We start from the raw sequence: 19,187 nt of genomic DNA, 5'->3' as shown, positions 1-19,187 counted from the left end.
TTTACATCATAAGTACATTTGGATTTAAGCCTATTATCCAACTTTCCAACTTTTTATTATTTCAGACACATGGGTCCATACAAAACAGATAAAATAACAACAAATACTTACAGTGCCAGTTACCACATAATTCCATATGTGTTCCTTCATAGTTTGGATGTCTTCAATATTAATCTACAATGTAGAAAAAAAGAAAAACAAAGAAAAACCATTGAATGAGAAGGTGTGTCCAAACTTTTCACTGGTACTGTGTATATATATATTTTAAAAAAAGTTTCAGTCACATAATAAGGGAATTGCATACACATTTTTAGACAAAGACATATTCTGGTTTGTTGAGCATTAGTTTGTTTACCACATAATTCCATATGTGTTCCTTCATAGTCTTCAATATTAATCTACAATATAGAAAAATATAAAGAAAAACAAAGAAAAACCATTGAATGAGAAGGTGTGTCCAAACGTTTGACTGGTACTGTATATATACAGATTATAACCACAACACCCTGTGATTTATCAATTATAATCAGGGCAATTATAACCCCCCCTTCTCTGTTGTTGAAGGCACTTTTCCACTGTCCTCATCCCAGTAATTGCCACTACATGTAAATATCAAGTTAGTGAATAATTAGTGTTTCATTGGCCAGCCATCACCTCTGGGGGCCCCGTCTCTCTCTCTCTCCTCTTTAGACCCCTCCCTCGTAGAGCCGCCCTGAAGACAGGGGCCCCCTTTTTTGAATGACAGTGCGTTGGGAAGGAAGACGAATGTTTGTCTGATTTCAGCCGCAGCGTCGATGAGAAGCAGTGGAGGAACTCCATTCTAACTGAATGGATTGGTATGGGGAGAAGCGGACCACAGATCACGGCTAAGCGGCTGCTTTTGGACTGTGTAACGTTGACGATGGTTTTACTCTCGCTGCTGTTTCGACCAGGTAAGAGTTGCAAGTTTTTTGTTTTTTTTTTGGGGGGGGAGTTTTTACACTTTTTCAATCCGTGCTTCTGCACTCCTCCGCGGCGTCCCGCTCCGCTCCCTCCGCAATGGAGGTGGAGGAAAAAAAAAAAAAAAAAGTTTTCTTTACTAAACTATTTAACCACTTTCAACACTACAACACATGATATTTTTTTGTGTGTGCTTTAAACATATATAAAAGTCGGTGTTTTGAAACTACCCCCGTCCTCTGCTGGGGTAAAGTGTGACTGCCCCGCTGAACGTCTGCCTCCGGACAGACACGAGTCCACTCACCTTACGTCACTTTCAAACATATTTACGACACCAAACGGTTTGTCGCCAACCGCCAAACGGTCCCAACGTTCGACGGAACCCAAGAACCGCCCGTTGCTATGGTTATATCGGCTCCTGGGGAGTTACGGGCTTTTTAGCTCCCAAGTTAGCATAGCTCGCTAGCAGCTGGGGTCCAGCAGCTCCCGAGAAGGGAAAACGACGGAGCGTGTTGGGTTTTTTTTTTTTTTTTTTTTTTTTTTTAAACCAGAAAATGTCGCTAGTCGGACAACAAAGCAGTCACATTTACTATTAAAGTCATGTGTGTAACTTTAAGGCTTGGTTTTGAGTGTTTTTAATTGTTTGTGCACCCTAATAAACCTTGTTATTTCCCCGTAATCAGGGGTCCCAACTTTCTGGCCTCTGAACGTGTCGTTCTCCTTCATCCCAGTTAGATCACAAACCACTACACAAACTCATGTTTTCTACTGGTTTTAAGTTGATATATTTAATGTTTTCTATTCTTTTGGACAGTGCTGTCTTTATATATATATATTTATTTATTTTTTGTATTTTTTTGGGGGGTTAAAATGCAAAAGTCACCCCTTACAATGTGGACATTCATAAACATACTAATACTTATTACTATTGTTTTGATTTCAAATGATTTAATTTGACTTAATGTCATGAAAACATGCAACCCATCTTATCTTCATATACAAATTAAACTCTAATAAAATGTGAAGATAAACAATATTGAATTATTTTGCAGCACCATACCTAAAAAAACAACAAAAAAAAAGGACCCCTAGAGGCCCTTCAGGTTCTTCTGTATTGTTTTGGTGCCATGCAATAGCTTGTTTTAACTGGACATAGCATTGTTATAAAAGGTATGGTGCAAAAAATAGTTGCAAGACTTTGGGTGGAGTAATGTAGGTCCTTTTTATTAAATCTGTGTTACAGATTAAATGTTTGACAAAGTGTGATTAAAAATAGTATTTACTATCAAGAGTGTTCAGCCTTGTTGTTTTGTGGGTCCAGTCAGGCACTCAGAGTGGCTATGTTGGTAAAAATCTTGAGTTTTGTTAGTGTGCAACCTAAACACTATGCCCAAGCCATTAGAAAACAGTGTGCTTTCTCTCCAGGGTTAACTCAAATCTACTAATCTCCACTGATACAAATACTGCTTACGTGGTCAGTGTGCTTGTTTCTCTTCTGCTCTCGTATTCCCCTCATGGTCCTCACACTTGTTGGTAGTCGACTAAGTGCCGGAGCATAAAGACCCTTTGGGGAGATGCCCGGTTGTTGATGGCAGTGATTGTCCGAAAGTGTCAATCACAGCAGACTATGGTGACCTTGCAGCGAGCCGGGGGGGAGGAGGAGGAGGAGGAGGAGGAGGAGGAGGAGGCCTGTTGAAATTCAGAGGAGGGATGCAGGATGCCTCCAACTTGACCTCTCGCACTCCATCTCAGTTTTATTTTATTTATTTATTTATCAGAGCTGCAGCTGCTGTGAGATGCATTAATCATCTGTCCTGCCCCCCCCTTCAGTGAATCAGACTTATGAGAGAGAGAGAAAGAAACTGTGCAAAAATATTCATGTGCACTGGTGTGAAATCACAGGGCTTATCTTGTTGTCTTTGTCTACGCTGTTGGGGGATTAGATGGAGCATTTGGGGTAAACAGAAGAGTATTCTGTGGCAATAGAGGAGCAGTCTGTTGCAACTGATCCACGTTTTTTTTGCAGTAAAAGTGGTGTATTGTGTTGTTGATGCTGCTGAAATGGAAAATATATCAGCAGGAGTTATTAAATCCCAGTCAGCTTAACACTAAACTGAAATGAGTGTGATTAACATCCACACTTTTTTAATTCCCACAGAAATAGCTGTCGTTTTCTTGTTTTCCTTGATAATAAGTATCCCACTTGTGAGTCGTAACTCAACAGGAAGCTCAGAATTTCGGCGAAACCTCCCAAATTCTCACCCGCTGTGCTGTGCAGCCCCCACCATCGTCCCACTAGCTCCCAGTTTGGACCCAGAGTTACTGAACAAGTGTGACTCTTTTGAGATGTTCCTCTTGAATGTTAGCTGCCCCCATGTACCCGGCCCTGCCCTGCCCTGCCATGTAGTGTAGCTTAATGGACTTCAATTACCCTAGCAACAGCCAAACCACATTCAACACCCTCAGGCAAACTAACACAGGTTGGTTTCCTCCTACAGTGAAGCTACATGCTATTGCTGTGAGGGCTGGTTGGGGGAAATAAGACTTGACTGACTTGGGGGGGGCCTCAGTGTGGGATCGTGGCCTCGTGAGCTCACACATTTTTGGGTTTAAATGGCTCTCCTGATTGTGCTAAACTTGATAGTGGAAAAGTTTCGCCTGTGCTGCCTCGTGCACTGTGCTGAGGTAATGCATCCGTAAATGTCAGATGGATTTTAAGATCAAATTAGAAGGAGGAAAAAAAAAAAAGTTGTTTTTGTTCGGATTGGTATTTCTAGTCGGCAGTATTTCTGCAGGGAGGGAGGTTACTGATGAAAACGAGAGGAGACGGCACCTTTTTCAGTCACTGTGACGCATCAATGGACACTGCAGTGTGCAAAATGTTGACGCTTGTTTGTTTCTTGTTTTCCAGCTCACTGCCAGCAGTGTCGAATCCAGCGCTGCAACGCCGAGTACGTGTCTTCTACCTCACCCAATAGTGGTCTGCAGGATGACGTGGCTCTAGACGTGGACTACTGCATTGCCTTGCGGGCCTACGCTCTGTGCACCCGGCGGCAGGCGCGCAGCTGCAGGGGCGACCTGGTCTACCACTCGGCCGTCTTCCGCATCAAGGAGCTATTCTCTCAGCACAACTGCTCCAGCGACGGGCCCACCTCCTCCGCCAAGGTGCCCAGCACGTCCCGGCCGGCCGTGTCGGAGCTGTGCGACTACGAGAGCCGGGTCCTCGCGTCGGGCTCGGCCGGGCAGCAGAAGAAATACGCCCACTGTGGATTATTCGGAGACCCGCACCTGAGGACTTTCCGCGACGAGTTTCAGACCTGCAAGGTGGAAGGGGCGTGGCCTCTGATCGACAACCGCTTCCTGTCGGTGCAGGTGACCAACGTGCCCGTCGTGCTGGGCTCCAGTGCCACGGCGACCAGCAAGGTAAGGATGGGTGTAGATTAGACCTCCCAACGTTTAGACGATTGGCACAAAAAATGCCAATTAATCCCTTGGATCACATTCTAATATTGACATGTGACAGTAAATAACACATCTTGAGCGTTTCGAGCAATCAAAGTGAAGATTGTGGGCTCCACGAAATGTTCGTAAAGTTTGTAGATGACCGATTTATTTGAGTAATATAGTGTCAGTTAGTTTTAGCCGTAGTTGAGAGCAGTGTTACCCCACTTTTTTTTGGGCCATGTGACCCGTTAAAACAAGAGTCATGTCTACTCGCAAGTGCTCTCCCATTCTACATTTATGTTTTAGTTGTTATTTTCTTTCCATATATTGTTTCCTTTGAACACAGTTTAGAGGTCTGACTGGGTAAATCTATCCAAGATTTCAAAGGAAGAAATTCAAAGCCAAAAAAGAAAAGTTTGGCAAAAATAGTATCCCAGTGCCTTTTGAGGGGGAGTAGTGCTTTCCCCACAACAAGCGGCGACGACAATATTAGAAACACCGATTATAGTAAGTCTGAAACTAATGGCTTATATGATCAGGCTGGTTTTTTTTTTTAGCGCTTGCTTGCTTGCTTGCTAGCTCGAGTATTGCCATAAAGCATCAACATGTGAAGTTAATCGTCATTCCACGGTGCCTCTCGAGCCTCCAGCATTCCTCTTGTCTTGGAGCTCCTTCAGATCTATGAGGGAAAGGAGAGAGAGGAGGGGAGTCTTCAGCGGTGTTGAATCTCAGACATGCTTGAGCGCTCTACCTTTTAACACATGGGTGGTCATATGGTAGTGATTAACGCTCACTCAAACATTTTCCTCCACCGCCACGATCAGGAATGTTTTTTCACCCCTCTGGTCAAATAATTAACTGGGTGCTTTTTTTTGTGTAAATATGGAATAATGTGGAAAAATGTAGGAATAATTGGGACGGCAGCGAAGGGCTTTTGATTCTGTTAATGAAACAGGCTGGGGTTTAATGCTTTTAAATTGTTGAAGCCTTTTTATCATGTCTTTGTTACTGAAAGTCACATTGGTATGAGACTCAGCACGCTCGGATAATGGCCATTAAAATAGGTTTAAAAAGCTGCTTTTATTTGAATCATAGGCTTAAATAGTTAATCATTTTGTATTCCACCATCAAGGATTGTCACTGACTCCCTACACTTGCCAACATTAAAACTATACGAGACAATAAACTATATTATTGCAATAGGGATTTCAGTATAAACTCATCAAAGCCATTTACGGTGTATGCTGGGTGTGCAGCCTAATACGAACCTGTGGTGTTGGTTTATCTGCGCCAGAACCCGCATGCCCCCATCATGATTTTTGGAGTTGTTTGCAACTGCCAGACTTGAGACAGGAAATCATCCATCAAGTAGCGTATCCCCGTAAGTGTAAACGTAACCACAGCCACCGCTTTGTCAAGATACTTTGAAGAAACGCAGGTTAGGCCCCAATTTTTCAAAGCTCAGCTGGAATACAAATCACAGTCAGTCACTCCGCCAGCCGAGGAGAAGTGTTGGAAGACGCGTGGAGATTTGAGGCTGCTGTGAAACCGTGTTGTTTGAGCCAACATTCAGGGAGGACTAGTAGAGTTATTGCCTTTTTAGTTTTAGTGTTAGTATTTTTTTTATTTTTTTTTAAAGTGAGGACCACACAATGATTGTGGTTTATTTGAGCAGTTTCTCTCTGGGTGGTTCCAATCCAATGGACCACTGACAGCAATCACTGTCAAAAAAAAAGAAAGGCCAGTGTGGCCCATCAACACCTTCCACAGCAGTCAACATGTTTGGTTTCCTGCTGCCACCTTGTGGCTTGAATTGGTACTGCTCTTATCCAAGAGCAATTAGGGCATATTGTGTAATGCTGATCATTACATTTAAGCAAAGAAGAGTCCTTTTATTTAAGGAACAATAGCCAAACTATAACATAAATAATAGGAAAAACAATGATGCTGATCCTTTTTTTTTTTCTTCTCTTATTTCAGATCACTGTGATCTTCAAGTCCTTCCACGGCTGCACGGATCAGAAGGTGTACCAGGCCACCACAGAAGATCTGCCGCTGGCCTTTCAGGATGGGACTCGCAGCGGCAGCGAGAGCGGCAGTCTGAACATCGCGGAGCGCGGCGGCTCCGGAGTGGGCCGCCAGGTGAAGATACAGGCCCGATACATCGGCACCTCCATCATCGTGCGTCGCGTGGGCAGCTACCTGACCTTTGCCATCCGCATGCCAGAGGACACCCTGGACTTTTCGGAGGACAACGGCGGTCTGCAGCTCTGCCTGCACGGCTGCCCGCGCAACGAGCTCATCAAGGAGCACACGCTGGGCCGCCAGAGCCAGCAGCCCCGCCTGCAGGGCACCAACACGGAGCTGGGTCCTCTGAGGCCTCCTCACCAGGTCTACACGGTGGAGCGGGCCACGGCCAAGTGTAGAGAGACTCTGCAGGTGGAGGACGTGTACTTTCAGTCCTGTGTGTTTGACTTGCTGACCACAGGAGACCCTGAGTTCTCTATGGCGGCCTACGGCGCTCTGGAGGATTTAAAGGCGCTGCCGCCGAGCAAACTGAAGCAGAATTTCCCGAGGACTCCTCGTCTTTACAACCGAGCGGCGTCACACACGGCGGCCGCAGCAGCCAGCAGCTCCCTGCTCTCACTCCTACTCCTCATTGTGCTGCTTTTGTAAAAAAAAATTAAATATATATCTGTAAATGATAAAAAAAGAAGAAAAGAGAAACCTGGAGACAGAACGTGGAAGCATTACCAGCTTGAGGAAAGAGTGAGGAGAGCTCAGACATATATATTTGTAATTTTCTTTTTCTGGAGGGGGGGGGGGGGGTAGGGCAATTTGTGAATGTTGTGATCTTTTTCTGTTTTATTTGTCATTTGAAGGATTTCACACTCATTAAATATGGTCTTTTTTTTTTTCCCACTTCACATTTTCCGTGGATTCATGAGTGACATCATCAGTTGAAAAGAGACAGAAATGCATGAACTCATGTGGTTTGGGGTCCAGTACGTCATGTTTCCACATGCTCACTGTTAATCGGTTTACGGTTCACGGCAGCTAAATGGCATTGAGTTTTTTTTTTTTGTAAATAGAAAAGTCATCATAGTGCACAACCTTCAAACACTCCACCATGCATGAATCTGCACATGTAACTCCATACTGTATGTAAGCAACGTGGCTTCTAGATCCTGTATAATCCAGTAATATCAATAGCACTTAACGGTTTTAACAGCAAGTTTTGTGTGTTCAGATGTCATTTATTTTGTCTATGTAAACGGTTAATTTCATAAAATTGCTATGATTAATAATACACAGGATCCAACAACTGTATGTAAAAACTACCTATCCATAACATATGGTGTGTCAGTGTGATATTCAACAGTTCTCATCTTCTGTGAAACACTCCCTCGTCAAGCTGTTTGGCTTCCAGTTTTAAAAAAGGTTTAAAAAAAAAAAAAACACAAATCTTTATATAATAATATATTAAAAGAGTGTATATATGTGTTTTATATTGTGTACATTTGCCTGTGTATAGATGTTTTAACTGTAATGTGTTTTACATTTGTTGTGTTTTTTTAGTAGGTTATTTTGAGACATTGTAAGAAAAGTAAACTAATATGTGTTTGTAATTTTCTGTATTAAAGTGTTGGACACTCCAGACTAAGGTCTGTTTTTTTCTTCTTTTTTGGGGGGGGTGTCACTCTTGTACCTGGTATCTCAGACAGGATAGATCTTTTTTTCTATCGCATCATGTTAAATGATGTGTCTATCAGCTTTCATTGTCCCTTTTAAACCAGGGTTATGAACCTTTTAAAAAAACACACTTACTGTTTCTGGGTCAAGACGACACATATAAGATGACAAGCAAAAACAAAAAGCTTTTAAGAACAAGTGCAGTTTCTTACAGTGGCAGCATTTCCTCACTGTATGCTTTGTAATACCACTCGTGACCTGGTGGGGTCCTCGGTCCATAAGGCCTGACAGCTTGTAGTACGCAGACAGCTTTGACAGGCTGGCTGTGTAGCTGTAGGGATCCACAGTATGTTCTCAGTCCCCTGTGTAAATGTTACCTCTGAGTGCTGAGCTGGCTGCTGGCTTTGCTTTTGTCTGCCAGAGCGCTGCACGGCTCCAAATAGGATTTAGTCTGTGGTTTAACACCAGGTTAGAGTCAACACACGCACGGTGCTGATATTTGCACTATACGCGAACAATGAGTGCTATGATTAGGATGTGAGGGATGTGATCAGTTCTCATCGCCATCAAAAATGCAATTAAGAAAGCTACTGCACACTCCTTATGAAGACATTAAGAATTAATACGCTATAATTAGTAGATGTAATTTTAATTTATTTCTTGAATTAAGTGTCTTGGTCCTTTCGCAACTCTTGAGTGACAATGTTTCGTCGCACATGCAATCATACTTAATCTGCAGTGTGGATAGGAAGGAGCTGGTCATTTAAAAACATGGCGCTATTTTCACCTATTACGTGTCCTAAATCAAGTCCTCAATGGGTGACACCACCTCATAGTATTACGCACAGTAGAAAGGTGATTGGTGGTAAAAAGTCATAGTCTTGTCTTATCTTGGGGAGGCAGGCAGTATTTGAAAGTAACCAAGTACACATACTTTATATGAGTTTTTCCATTTTATGCAACTTTCCACTGGACAAATATACTTTTTACTCCACATTTATCTCTCAAGGAAAGTTACTTTTCAGCAAAGGTGGAAAACATACTAGAAAAGTGTACTACAAGTACTGTTACATTAAGAACATCTTACTCAAGTAATAGTATTTGTGTTAAAATGTACTTTTGTAAAAAGTAGGTCAGTTAAAATGTACTCTGAATTAATGTTTCTGCCTGGCTTAATGCCTCTGATTATGAAATCCTCTTGGGCTTATCCAACAGAAGTTTTAGTACTACAGGCTTCCAATCCCAGCTGTGGAGACATTGGTATAGTTGTTTCTTTGTAGGACACTGATGTACATGACTTTTAAATCATGAGGTTTTATTGTGCTTATGTATAATGCCTTGGATTGATTGAAACCGCGTTGCATTTGAAAAAGGTTGTGAATTACAACTGTTAAATCAAAGAATAGGCCACAAAATATATTGCAACATCAGCAGCATTAGCACCAAAAAACCCTTCTATCCAAACCAACAAATGGACACTCTGCTGTCTGTGCTTACCACCGATTATCAATTATAATTATAACTGCTTTCCTCATGTAGCCTCATAAGAATTGACCAGAAAATAGACCTCACTCGCACAATAAAACAAACATGAACGACTATAAAAAGAAACGAATAAAACATCAGCAAAGCAGAACATGTGGTCAAGTAAACAATATAAACTTCACAGCGGCCATTAGCACAAACATGTTACAGCAAAGGATGCGACTGCGCAGTTTCTACACGTCGCCTAGCAACAAACACGTCGTTGCTAGGCGACGTCGCTGCCGTAACTAAGTGTTCGTTGCCGTTCTCTCATCCGGGGAGTTCAAGCTAGTTCAGCAATGTGTTGTTGTTGCACTCACCTGTCTGAACGGCACCGCAAAGTCCTCAAAACACTGCTCCAGGTTCAACTGCTCTACTCTTTCTTCCCCCGTCCTAGTATAACCAGTCAACTCGACGTCTCTGTCCCAGTATAACCAGTCAACTCTGTCCCAGTATAACCAGTCAACTCGACGTCTCTGTCCCAGTATAACCAGTCAACTCGACGTCTCTGTCCCACTATAACCACTCAACTCGACGTCTCTGTCCCAGTATAACCAGTCAACTCGACGTCTCTGTCCCACTATAACCACTCAACTCGACGTCTCTGTCCCACTATAACCACTCAACTCGACGTCTCTGTCCCACTATAACCAGTCAACTCAACTCGACTCTCTGTCCCAGTATAACCAGTCAACTCGACGTCTCTGTCCCACTATAACCACTCAACTCGACGTCTCTGTCCCAGTATAACCAGTCAACTCGACGTCTCTGTCCCAGTATAACCACTCAACTCGACATCTCTGTCCCACTATAACCACTCAACTCGACGTCTCTGTCCCAGTATAACCAGTCAACTCGACGTCTCTGTCCCACTATAACCACTCAACTCGACATCTCTGTCCCACTATAACCACTCAACTCGACATCTCTGTCCCAGTATAACCAGTCAACTCTCTCTGTCCCACTATCCACTCTGTCCCAGTATAACCAGTCAACTCGACGTCTCTGTCCCAGTATAACCAGTCCATGCGGCCTCTCTGGTGCCTCTGCGCTCCTCACATCCATAACCAGTCTGTCTCGGTACCTCTGTTAGCCAGACATAGCATGCGCAGTCCTCACATCCAAGTCCGCCATCTGGATTTGTGTGTGAACTCAATTAAATACATAAATTAAAGTTTGTTTCCTCACTTAAGGTAAACGTGTCTCGGTGAAGGTACAAGTCACGAGCGTATTAGCATTTAGCATGTTAGCCAGACATAGCATGCTCCTAGTGCACTAGCATCATGGGTGTGTCAGTTAGCACGCCTGCAGCTTCTTCTGATTGATCGCTTTTCCTCTGTTTCTTCTGTTCCATTCTCACACTGTTTGTCAGGACTTTTTCATGTGACTTTGTTTTTACTCTTTAGCTTGAGTCATTTTTCAAAATACTCAAAAAAAAAAAGTACATGAAAAAATGACTTTGTTACAGTGACAAGAGTAAATGTAATGTACTACGTCCACCCCCTGCATTAAATAAATGGTTGGATTATTTTATAAAATTCCCCCAAAAAAAATTAAAAGTCCAATCAATGGTTCCCAAACTTGGTGACCCCTTTTGTGGAGATCCTGTCATGTTCAACAGCCACAGAGGTAAAATGATGCAACATCTTTTTCTTCTTACCTCTTCCATTAATCATGTCAGGCGTGTCACATTTATCTTGTGAGCCTTTGGACTAAACCAGCTAACTGTATATAAAGGGATTAAAACTAGTTCCACATCGAGCAGCTACAACCGTAAAATGCAGCTTACAGCGTGTTGCATCAGTGCTAACAATCTATTAATGTCATATATATAATAAATAAAGCAGTCACAAAACTTTTGCTACAACACTTATGTACTTTGACTCACATAGGGATTTGATTGCAGGGCTTTTACTTGTAATGAAGTATTGATAATTAGTAAATGATTTAAACACTTCTCCCAGCACCTCGCCATCTTTTATCTAAATACATAACTCTAAAAGTTGTAAACTGAGCAATTATGTAAATTATATGTGTGTGTGTGTCCCTCTATGTTCTTTATAATATGAAAGCAGAGCCAAAAAGCTTCAAGTCTGGTCCCGATTGGCGTCATCTGTTGAGATTCAGCCATCTGACAGCACCAGCCTTATATAACAGCGCCCTCAGTCTGTTGAAAGAAGGTGAGATTCTTGACTTCTGAACATTTTAGCTCTTCTTTAAAAAGAAAAAATAAGAAGAAGTGAATATTGACATTGAAAGACTGGAAAATGAAAAATATGTAAAATCCTCTCTAGCAGCATGTAGGATGTATCACAGGTTTACAGGGAAACTGCTCATGCCTGCATAGATTCCTCGTCCGGCCTCTTTGAATCCCGTCCCGTCTTGACTTTCCCCTGTAAACAAGGACAATTAGCAAGCTAATGAGTTGAGGAAAAAAAAACCCTGAGTGATTGATACTCTCAATGGGGAAATTAATTTGATATTAATAGAGCACTTGGCAAGATAAATAGATAGTGGTGTGTGAGTCCTCTCCTTGATTGATAATGGATAGATTGATGGCTGTCTTAATGCAAGATGTGCCTTAGACCTTAAAGAGGTGGCCTTGATGAGGAGCGCTTTGCTTAATATGGCGCTTCAAAATAGGTCGATGTTGATATTGTAAAGTTGCAATCTTGAAGATTTTTATTTAAATAATTGTAAAGTCAGTATCAATCGATGAAGGAGGTAACACAATGAAGGTATTGCAATATTTATATATTTGCAGTATCACGAACTGGGTGTCTGTGGCGATTTTGATGTAAAAAAAAATAAAAAATGCTGTATTGCAGTTTTCTCCATTGAACTTTATGCACAATTCCTTTGTTTTCACTTAAATATTGATTCTTTATCAACCAGGACTGAATTCTTAAGGATTGCCACTTTAAGTTGCAACACCTGCAGTTAGAGAGGGAGGCCTCAGACACATAGTACATGATAACAGATCATACAGAGGATAAGTGATGGAACACAACTTTTGAACAAAAAACCAAAACAGTTTGGACTTGATTTATTGATGTTATAGCTGTAAACTCATTCATCTGCTCTTGTGAGTTTGTGCTCACTTTCTGTTTCATACCTCCCTCCCTAAATGATCACCTTGCATCATTCCTGCAGCTCCTGATGAATCGTACGCCCCCCCCCCCCCCCCCCCACACACACACACACACACACACACAATATAACCTCCTCTCACTGAAACATTTTGCTTAATGATGCACTCAGAGTCTGATTGTTGCGCCAAGTAGAAGACGTTCAACATACACATACATTACACCCGTTTACATGGGTCACTGCTGCGGAACAAAGAGTGAGAAGTTACTCATTTCTCAGTGTGTGTGTGTGTGTGTGTGTGTGTGTGTGTGTGTGTTTGCAGGCAGCTGTAGTCGTGGCGATTACACAGCTATCTCATACCGCAGGCTCTCTCATACCTGACCAACTCAATCTTTCTGTGTCTCCTCAATAATCAGAGTGACAGCGAGCTACTAGACATATCTCACCCACCGGCTCACTCCAGAATGGGTATTGACCTACATATCAAATCATACGCTCCTGGCTTGTGTGATAGAGATTGGGGAGAGGGGGGGGGGGGGATAGCAGAGTATGATTGGCAGTCCTACTTTAGTAAACACGTTGCATCCCCTGGGTTCCTGCGTCTTCATATGTATTCACTGTTAAAAGGTAAAACACCAACGTTTACCGCATCCTTCTACACGCTTTAGGACTTCCTGACAGTGCCCCCCCCCCCCTACTGTAACAGTAGAGAACAGCTGAGAGCACCTGGTTGTCTGTGTGTGTGTATTTTTATTAACGAGCCTGTGTCACCAAACTTTTAACAAATGGCCCCCGGCACCCCGACGCCCCGAAAAACCCAGCTCGGAAATTAAGCATCTGCATCATAAATCTTGGAAAGTTACAATAATTTGCAATTCACTCCCTCATCAAAGGCAATATTACCCTAATTTATTATCTCCCTGCACGAGGGGCGCGCAAAGGCCATGGAGATAAGAGTTTATCAGGAGGGGGATTGATTTTCATTAACTGATTGTAATAAAGATGAACTGCCTGCCGTGCACACTGACCAAGAGCCACACTTTATTGTAATTGGGACAATTTATTTCATGAGCCAGTGGCTCTACTTTTTTTCCCCGTCCCTCCCACTCTTTTTTTTTTTTTTTCTTTTCATATCTGTCGCCCGCTCTTTAAAATGTGAACGTCTCAGCTGCGTCACTCATGATGCTGCAGAGACTCCTGATGTAAGAAGATGATGATTACAACGTGCATGTGCTGAGGAGAGTCAACTGTCGACAGATGTTGCGTCAGGTTTATTATGGGCTTCTGGCACCAAAGCAACGCTATAGTTTGTGATTTACACTTGACTGATACTCGAAGGCTTCCTTATTTCAATTTGCTGCCTCCTGCTTGTCAAAATGATAATGCTATTTGTTCCCCTGTCTTCCTCTTACAGCCCCTCCATGATCCATGCCACCTCCCGACTGTCTGATGATTATGTGCCGTGGTTTTGTTTGTGCATTCTGCTCCCGTCACATACGTCCTGACACATATTTCAGTCTGTGTCTCCCTGCAGCAGAGCAGCATCAGGTGACCTGCTAACTGGTAAAAGGCTTCAGTCTCCACAAAGACAGATAATCCAAATCATCCTACATGCTGCACCGCTGGGTTTCCATACGAGTATGAAGTGAATACATTTCCTCTCCTGAACCTCCCAGCATCTCCTGATGAATACCAAAGTAGACTCCTGCCTGCTGTGAGAGCTGCAGAAACTGGCTCGTGTGTGGAAAAAAATGAAATGTTTATGAAGCTGTGGATGTGCAGCGATAACCCCGGCGATCTTTTTAAAGGGCAATGACACCATCATCACAGTTTCATCACTTCACACCAGCGAGGCATCAGAAACAGAATCACTGTAAGAGGTTGTAACATCTGCACTCGCAAACTTTCAAGGTCCTTCAGAGTGAATCCTTGTGCAACAACTCCCCCTCTCTGTGCAATGTGGATCAGCACTTCATTCAACGTAATATAACTGTGAGAAACAAAACAACCTGTTTGAATTTTTATTGTAAAATTGGAAAAAAAGGAGAGAAAGAGAGAAAAGCCCCAATAAGCATTTCTTTTTGATACATATCTTTATCTTACCATAACCATAAAAGAAAAAAAAGAAAAGTGGCAGAATAAATAATAAATAAATAAAAATAAATAGAGAAATAAATAAATAAATAGACATCAAGTTACATACTTGACCCGATAATTAATTATAAAATTATTTAATCATCAATCATTAATATATGAAGTAACCTAAGCAGCAAGTATTAAGAAATTTCAACAGGGGGAAAAAATGTTTGGTTTCTCAGGCTAATACAGAACACATAGTTTTTTTTTTAATAACTTTTTGTTTATAAAAAAGATACTGCTTTCCCTGTCAGTTAATCCATGCTGTACTGACACTGCCACAAAAACAGGTGGCGCTCTCCTTTTAAAAAAAGAAGGAAAGAAAGAAAAACAATACAACCTGTAAACTGCATTTTCATCCTCCAGGTTCAAACAATAGTACTGAGATTCCTCTTTTTGCGCCCTGCACGTCAGTAAAGTCTTCTTCACAGACTCCACGCTGCTGTTTATATGTTTTTGTATGCTTTGTGCTGAGAAACCAGAAAGTTAACATCTTTTATAAAGCGACCCAAACCCCCTCCCCCGACCCCTCCCCCCATTTCAAACCCTAATCTATAATGTAACCAAAGAAAGGTCCTGTGCTGATTTTCCATAATATACAGATTTCATATTTATAATAAGCTACTATCCTTAGCATTCAAACCATAAAGAATCATATTGTTAATACTAGTAGTACCATAATCTTTAACCCCCCCCCCCCCATTGAGCATGCTCAGAGATTGAAAGGGCACCATGGTAGGATAACAAATATTAAAAGAAAAGAGATAGAAATGGATGCAAGAGTGAAAACAATGCAGAAAAATGTAACTTTAGTTTGAGCACATGCAGCTGAATTATACCAACACTGGGATCAGTACTGATATTTCCTTCCTGCTTTAGTGGACTTCCAATCAGCTCTGGTAATTCAAAAGTGTTAACTCTATTAACTTCTTGGATTTCAGTCATTTCATTACATTCCCCTTTTTCTAACTTTCATAGAGGAAATGTATATTTAGGCTTATGCACTACAAACGCTCTCCATCCACAAACCTTCACTGTTTTAATTGCGTTCAATCAAATTTCATTTCTTTCTCTTGGCAGAATGAAATTAACTCAACATCTTTTTCAAACTCATTAAATTTCAGCCACAGCTGGCATCTTTAATTTGCATTACCCAAGCTGTTGTGAAGGCCACATTTAATTTGATTTTAATAATTTAAAAAACTCTCCAGTAGCAAATCCCATAAGGAGAGATTTTTGAGTGGGTTTATAAGGCCCTGTATGGCCCGGGGTAAGGAGGGCATATATCACAGCTTCCTAAAGCTGCCGGGCGCCAACAGCAGAGAGGAAACCAACAGTAACTCACCAGGGGAACAAAGCTGTCTTCTGGCAAATATATATGAAACCTAACCTTTTCACTGCAAAGCTCTATTGTATCATTACAACCTGAAAGGACCGTCCCCTCTACACTGTTATGCTATATCACAAAATCAAATACTTCTTCCTACTGATCGATATTTACTGAAAATTAACACATTTATAGGAATCGATCTTAAAATCTCAAGGAATCTGGCACTCGTTTAAAGTCTGATGAGGAAATGCAGTGGATATGCTTGCATAATTTGGCAATTCATGATAAGAAAAGGCATTTTTTAAAGACTTTTTTTTTTTTTTTTTTTTTTTTACAGCATCTAAGTATTGCCTGCAAGAGAACAATATACAGTGAATGAGGGTAGTAACATTTGTTAAATGGTCTCCTGGTCTACTGATCCTGTGGACCGGTAATCATACAAATAAAAGAGATAAAGATAAAAAGATAGAGTCAGCAGGACCTGGGGAGCCGTTCTGGTAATGACATTTGTTGTACCGGAGCGCAGAGGATTAGTAGTCAGGTTCTTCTGGAGACTCTACATGTGAGGACGGGGCCAATAGAGACACGATGGCTGAAGCGCTGATGTGTCCTAAGGTTAGAGAGATGATCAGAGCGCTGAGGTCCCACAGAGTCCTGAGAGGCATTCTGCTTCAGTGCAAACTGAGTCAATGAACGACATACTCTCCAAACTTAAAAAGAGTTGGGTGTCAGATGAACAAATGTGAGAGTGAAATGGATTTAAAAACAAAAAAGGCGACTCATGAAGAACAGATTTCATCTCGGATGTACTGCATGTGCGTATCTCTCTGTAAAAAAACAACGAAAAAAAGCATCACCACAGATGATGCTCGGTTGGTTAATTAATCATATCTGATACGGCGTGATGTGTCGTGACCACACTGTATAGGAGCCATGTGTGACCGGCGCTAATGGTGAGCTGTCGTCTCGTGGAGGCAGCAGCAGCTGTAGCAGCTACACTTACAGGCCTGCCGCTGTCTAATTGATGGATCATTTTGCTCTTAATTTGACCTCCTAAGGCTGGTAATGCCAGGCTGTTCCTCACCGCGTACAAGCTCTTACTGTGCTATTACACCCTTTGGAAAAAAAAAAAAATTAAAAATAAACTACACAGCTGCTCTTCACTGAAGAACTCCTACCATCTACTCTAAACACTTTTTACACATCCTGTCGTAGCCATGTGAACTTTTGAACCTCTTATTTTTGTTTTTTTTAGCGATGATAGCGTAGAATTAAGTGCCTTTTCGACGTGTCCCACAGGATATGCTGCCTCTGTCAGATTCGGGGGGGGGGTCCCCTCTGAGACTGTGGTCAGTAGTTGGAAGGAGAAAACATGGACTCTGTCACTCAGTCAATTCATTCAAAAATGCCAATGCATAATTGATTGCTCATCTCTTGCCCCGCGGTGCTGCTCCCCATCTGATCAATATTATCATTATCCTAATTATGCTGTGGGTTAGCTCTCGGCCCCCGTGAACTGATGGTCCCTATTAAGAGAGAAATATGCTGGCACTTGGAGGTGAGGTGTGGAGCGAGAGAAAGGGAGGAGAAAGTGGTGGTGGTGGGGGGGGTCTGCCCTCGCCTGCTGAGAACAGCTGGAGGAGCCTGGCAGCGGGGAGGGCACGACCCGGCAGGGACCACTGTGACACCCCGATGGAATTTATTCTTTTTTTTTTATTTTTTATTTTTTTTTACAACTGCTGTCGAGCTCATTTGTATATTTTATTAAGCAGTTACGATTTGCTGTGCTGTTTTTACTGCTGTGCATCCAGCTCAGCCGGGTGTCACTTTTTACCACAGTGCTTTATGGTCAGATTATCTGCGATATCAACGGCTTTAATGAAGACGTGGAATTGCTCCGGCTTCAATTATGGAACTGCACAGCGCCTGACGAGAGCAGCAGACGAGCGGGTTTCATGGCTGCACACAGTGTGGAGCAGTGAGAGGCTGTTATTGTGTCGCTTACTTTTTGGCACTACAGGACTGTTTTTTTTTTTTTTTTTCTTTTCTTCTTCTACTGACACAATAACAGCGACACATCACACCTCCGAGATGAAATGCTGTGACGCAGATGAAGCAATGAGTGGCAAAAGAAAGATTATCTGAACATGCCCGAAACAATGTCTAACCCACATATTCTACGCCACTAAAATAGTATAGCTTTATACATTTTTTTTTCTGTTTTGTTTTAATATTCCTTAAACCCAGTAGCTATAAATGTAAAAGGAAAACAAACCAAAACCCATTTCCTCTTTTTTTTTTTTTTCAAACCTGAAGCTAGTATTTCTTCTTAAGTTTAACTTGTAATATTATTAGTAGTAGTTTTGTAGTATTAGTATCATTTAATACTATATATTACTGTTCAGAACAATAAAAATGTTTGGTCCTTTGGTCCCTTAGGGGTGAAAGATTTGCAGTTCTACTGTTGCTAATGGAAACCTCAGTGACCTCCAAGAGTCATAGTTCTGCGCTTGCTGAGAGAGACGGTGAGAGAATAAGAGAAAGAGGGAAAGAGAAAGAAAGTCTGTCAGTGGACGAATAGAATAGCTTCTTTTTTTCCACTGTTTTTCTTGATCTTCAAGTTTTAACCCTCATTTGTCCAGTACAGTAAAAGCCACAAGCGCCTCTTCCCTTATATATATGTGTATATAATATGTATATAGAAATCTATTTGTTGTTGCTGCTTTTTTGTTTGTTAGTTTGTTGCTTAATTAACAATTCAAGTCTCAACAAGAAAAAGTTCTGTTGTTCAGTCTCATCACATCTTTTTTCAGTTTTTTTTTTTTCTTCTCGTCTTTCTTGCACTGTGCCATCTGTTACTGTTAAGTCCCCCGGTGAAGCGCCGCCTCCTCTTTTTTTCGCATCTTCTTTTTTTCCGCCGTAACCTATATCTTCATAAGTAAATGCTGATATGTCTTCAAAAATTCCTTATGTGTTGATTTTTTTTTTTAAAACATATTTTGCTTTTTCAAAGAAAAAAAGTTTCACTCCT

The 19,187-nt window shown here is 41.7% G+C and overlaps 1 protein-coding gene across 1 annotated transcript; it reads left to right on the top strand.

The window, feature by feature from the left end:
- The first annotated feature begins 671 nt into the window (after nt 1-671).
- On the top strand, nt 672-7,972 carry rgmd (RGM domain family, member D). The gene is made up of 3 exons (XM_054602853.1): nt 672-932; nt 3,851-4,362; nt 6,364-7,972. The coding sequence occupies exons 1-3, from the start codon at nt 839-841 to the stop codon at nt 7,057-7,059; spliced, it is 1,302 nt and encodes a 433-aa protein (XP_054458828.1). The 5' UTR covers nt 672-838; the 3' UTR covers nt 7,060-7,972.
- Nucleotides 7,973-19,187: the final 11,215 nt, after the last annotated feature.

This window comes from Anoplopoma fimbria, chromosome 8 (assembly GCF_027596085.1).
Source record: "Anoplopoma fimbria isolate UVic2021 breed Golden Eagle Sablefish chromosome 8, Afim_UVic_2022, whole genome shotgun sequence".
In the NCBI taxonomy this organism is placed as follows: Eukaryota; Metazoa; Chordata; class Actinopteri; order Perciformes; family Anoplopomatidae; genus Anoplopoma; species Anoplopoma fimbria.
Note: the sequence above shows the minus strand (reverse complement) of the source record. Positions and strands in the feature narration are given on the sequence as shown.

What these genes read in the sequence shown, in the direction of transcription:
- rgmd (XM_054602853.1), top strand. Translation starts at nt 839, where the DNA reads ATGGGGAGAAGCGGACCACAGATCACGGCTAAGCGGCTGCTTTTGGAC. An exon ending in CTCGCTGCTGTTTCGACCAG is followed by an intron (nt 933 to 3,850) that starts GTAAGAGTTGCA and finishes CTTGTTTTCCAG; the next exon opens with CTCACTGCCAGCAGTGTCGA. An exon ending in GTGCCACGGCGACCAGCAAG is followed by an intron (nt 4,363 to 6,363) that starts GTAAGGATGGGT and finishes CTCTTATTTCAG; the next exon opens with ATCACTGTGATCTTCAAGTC.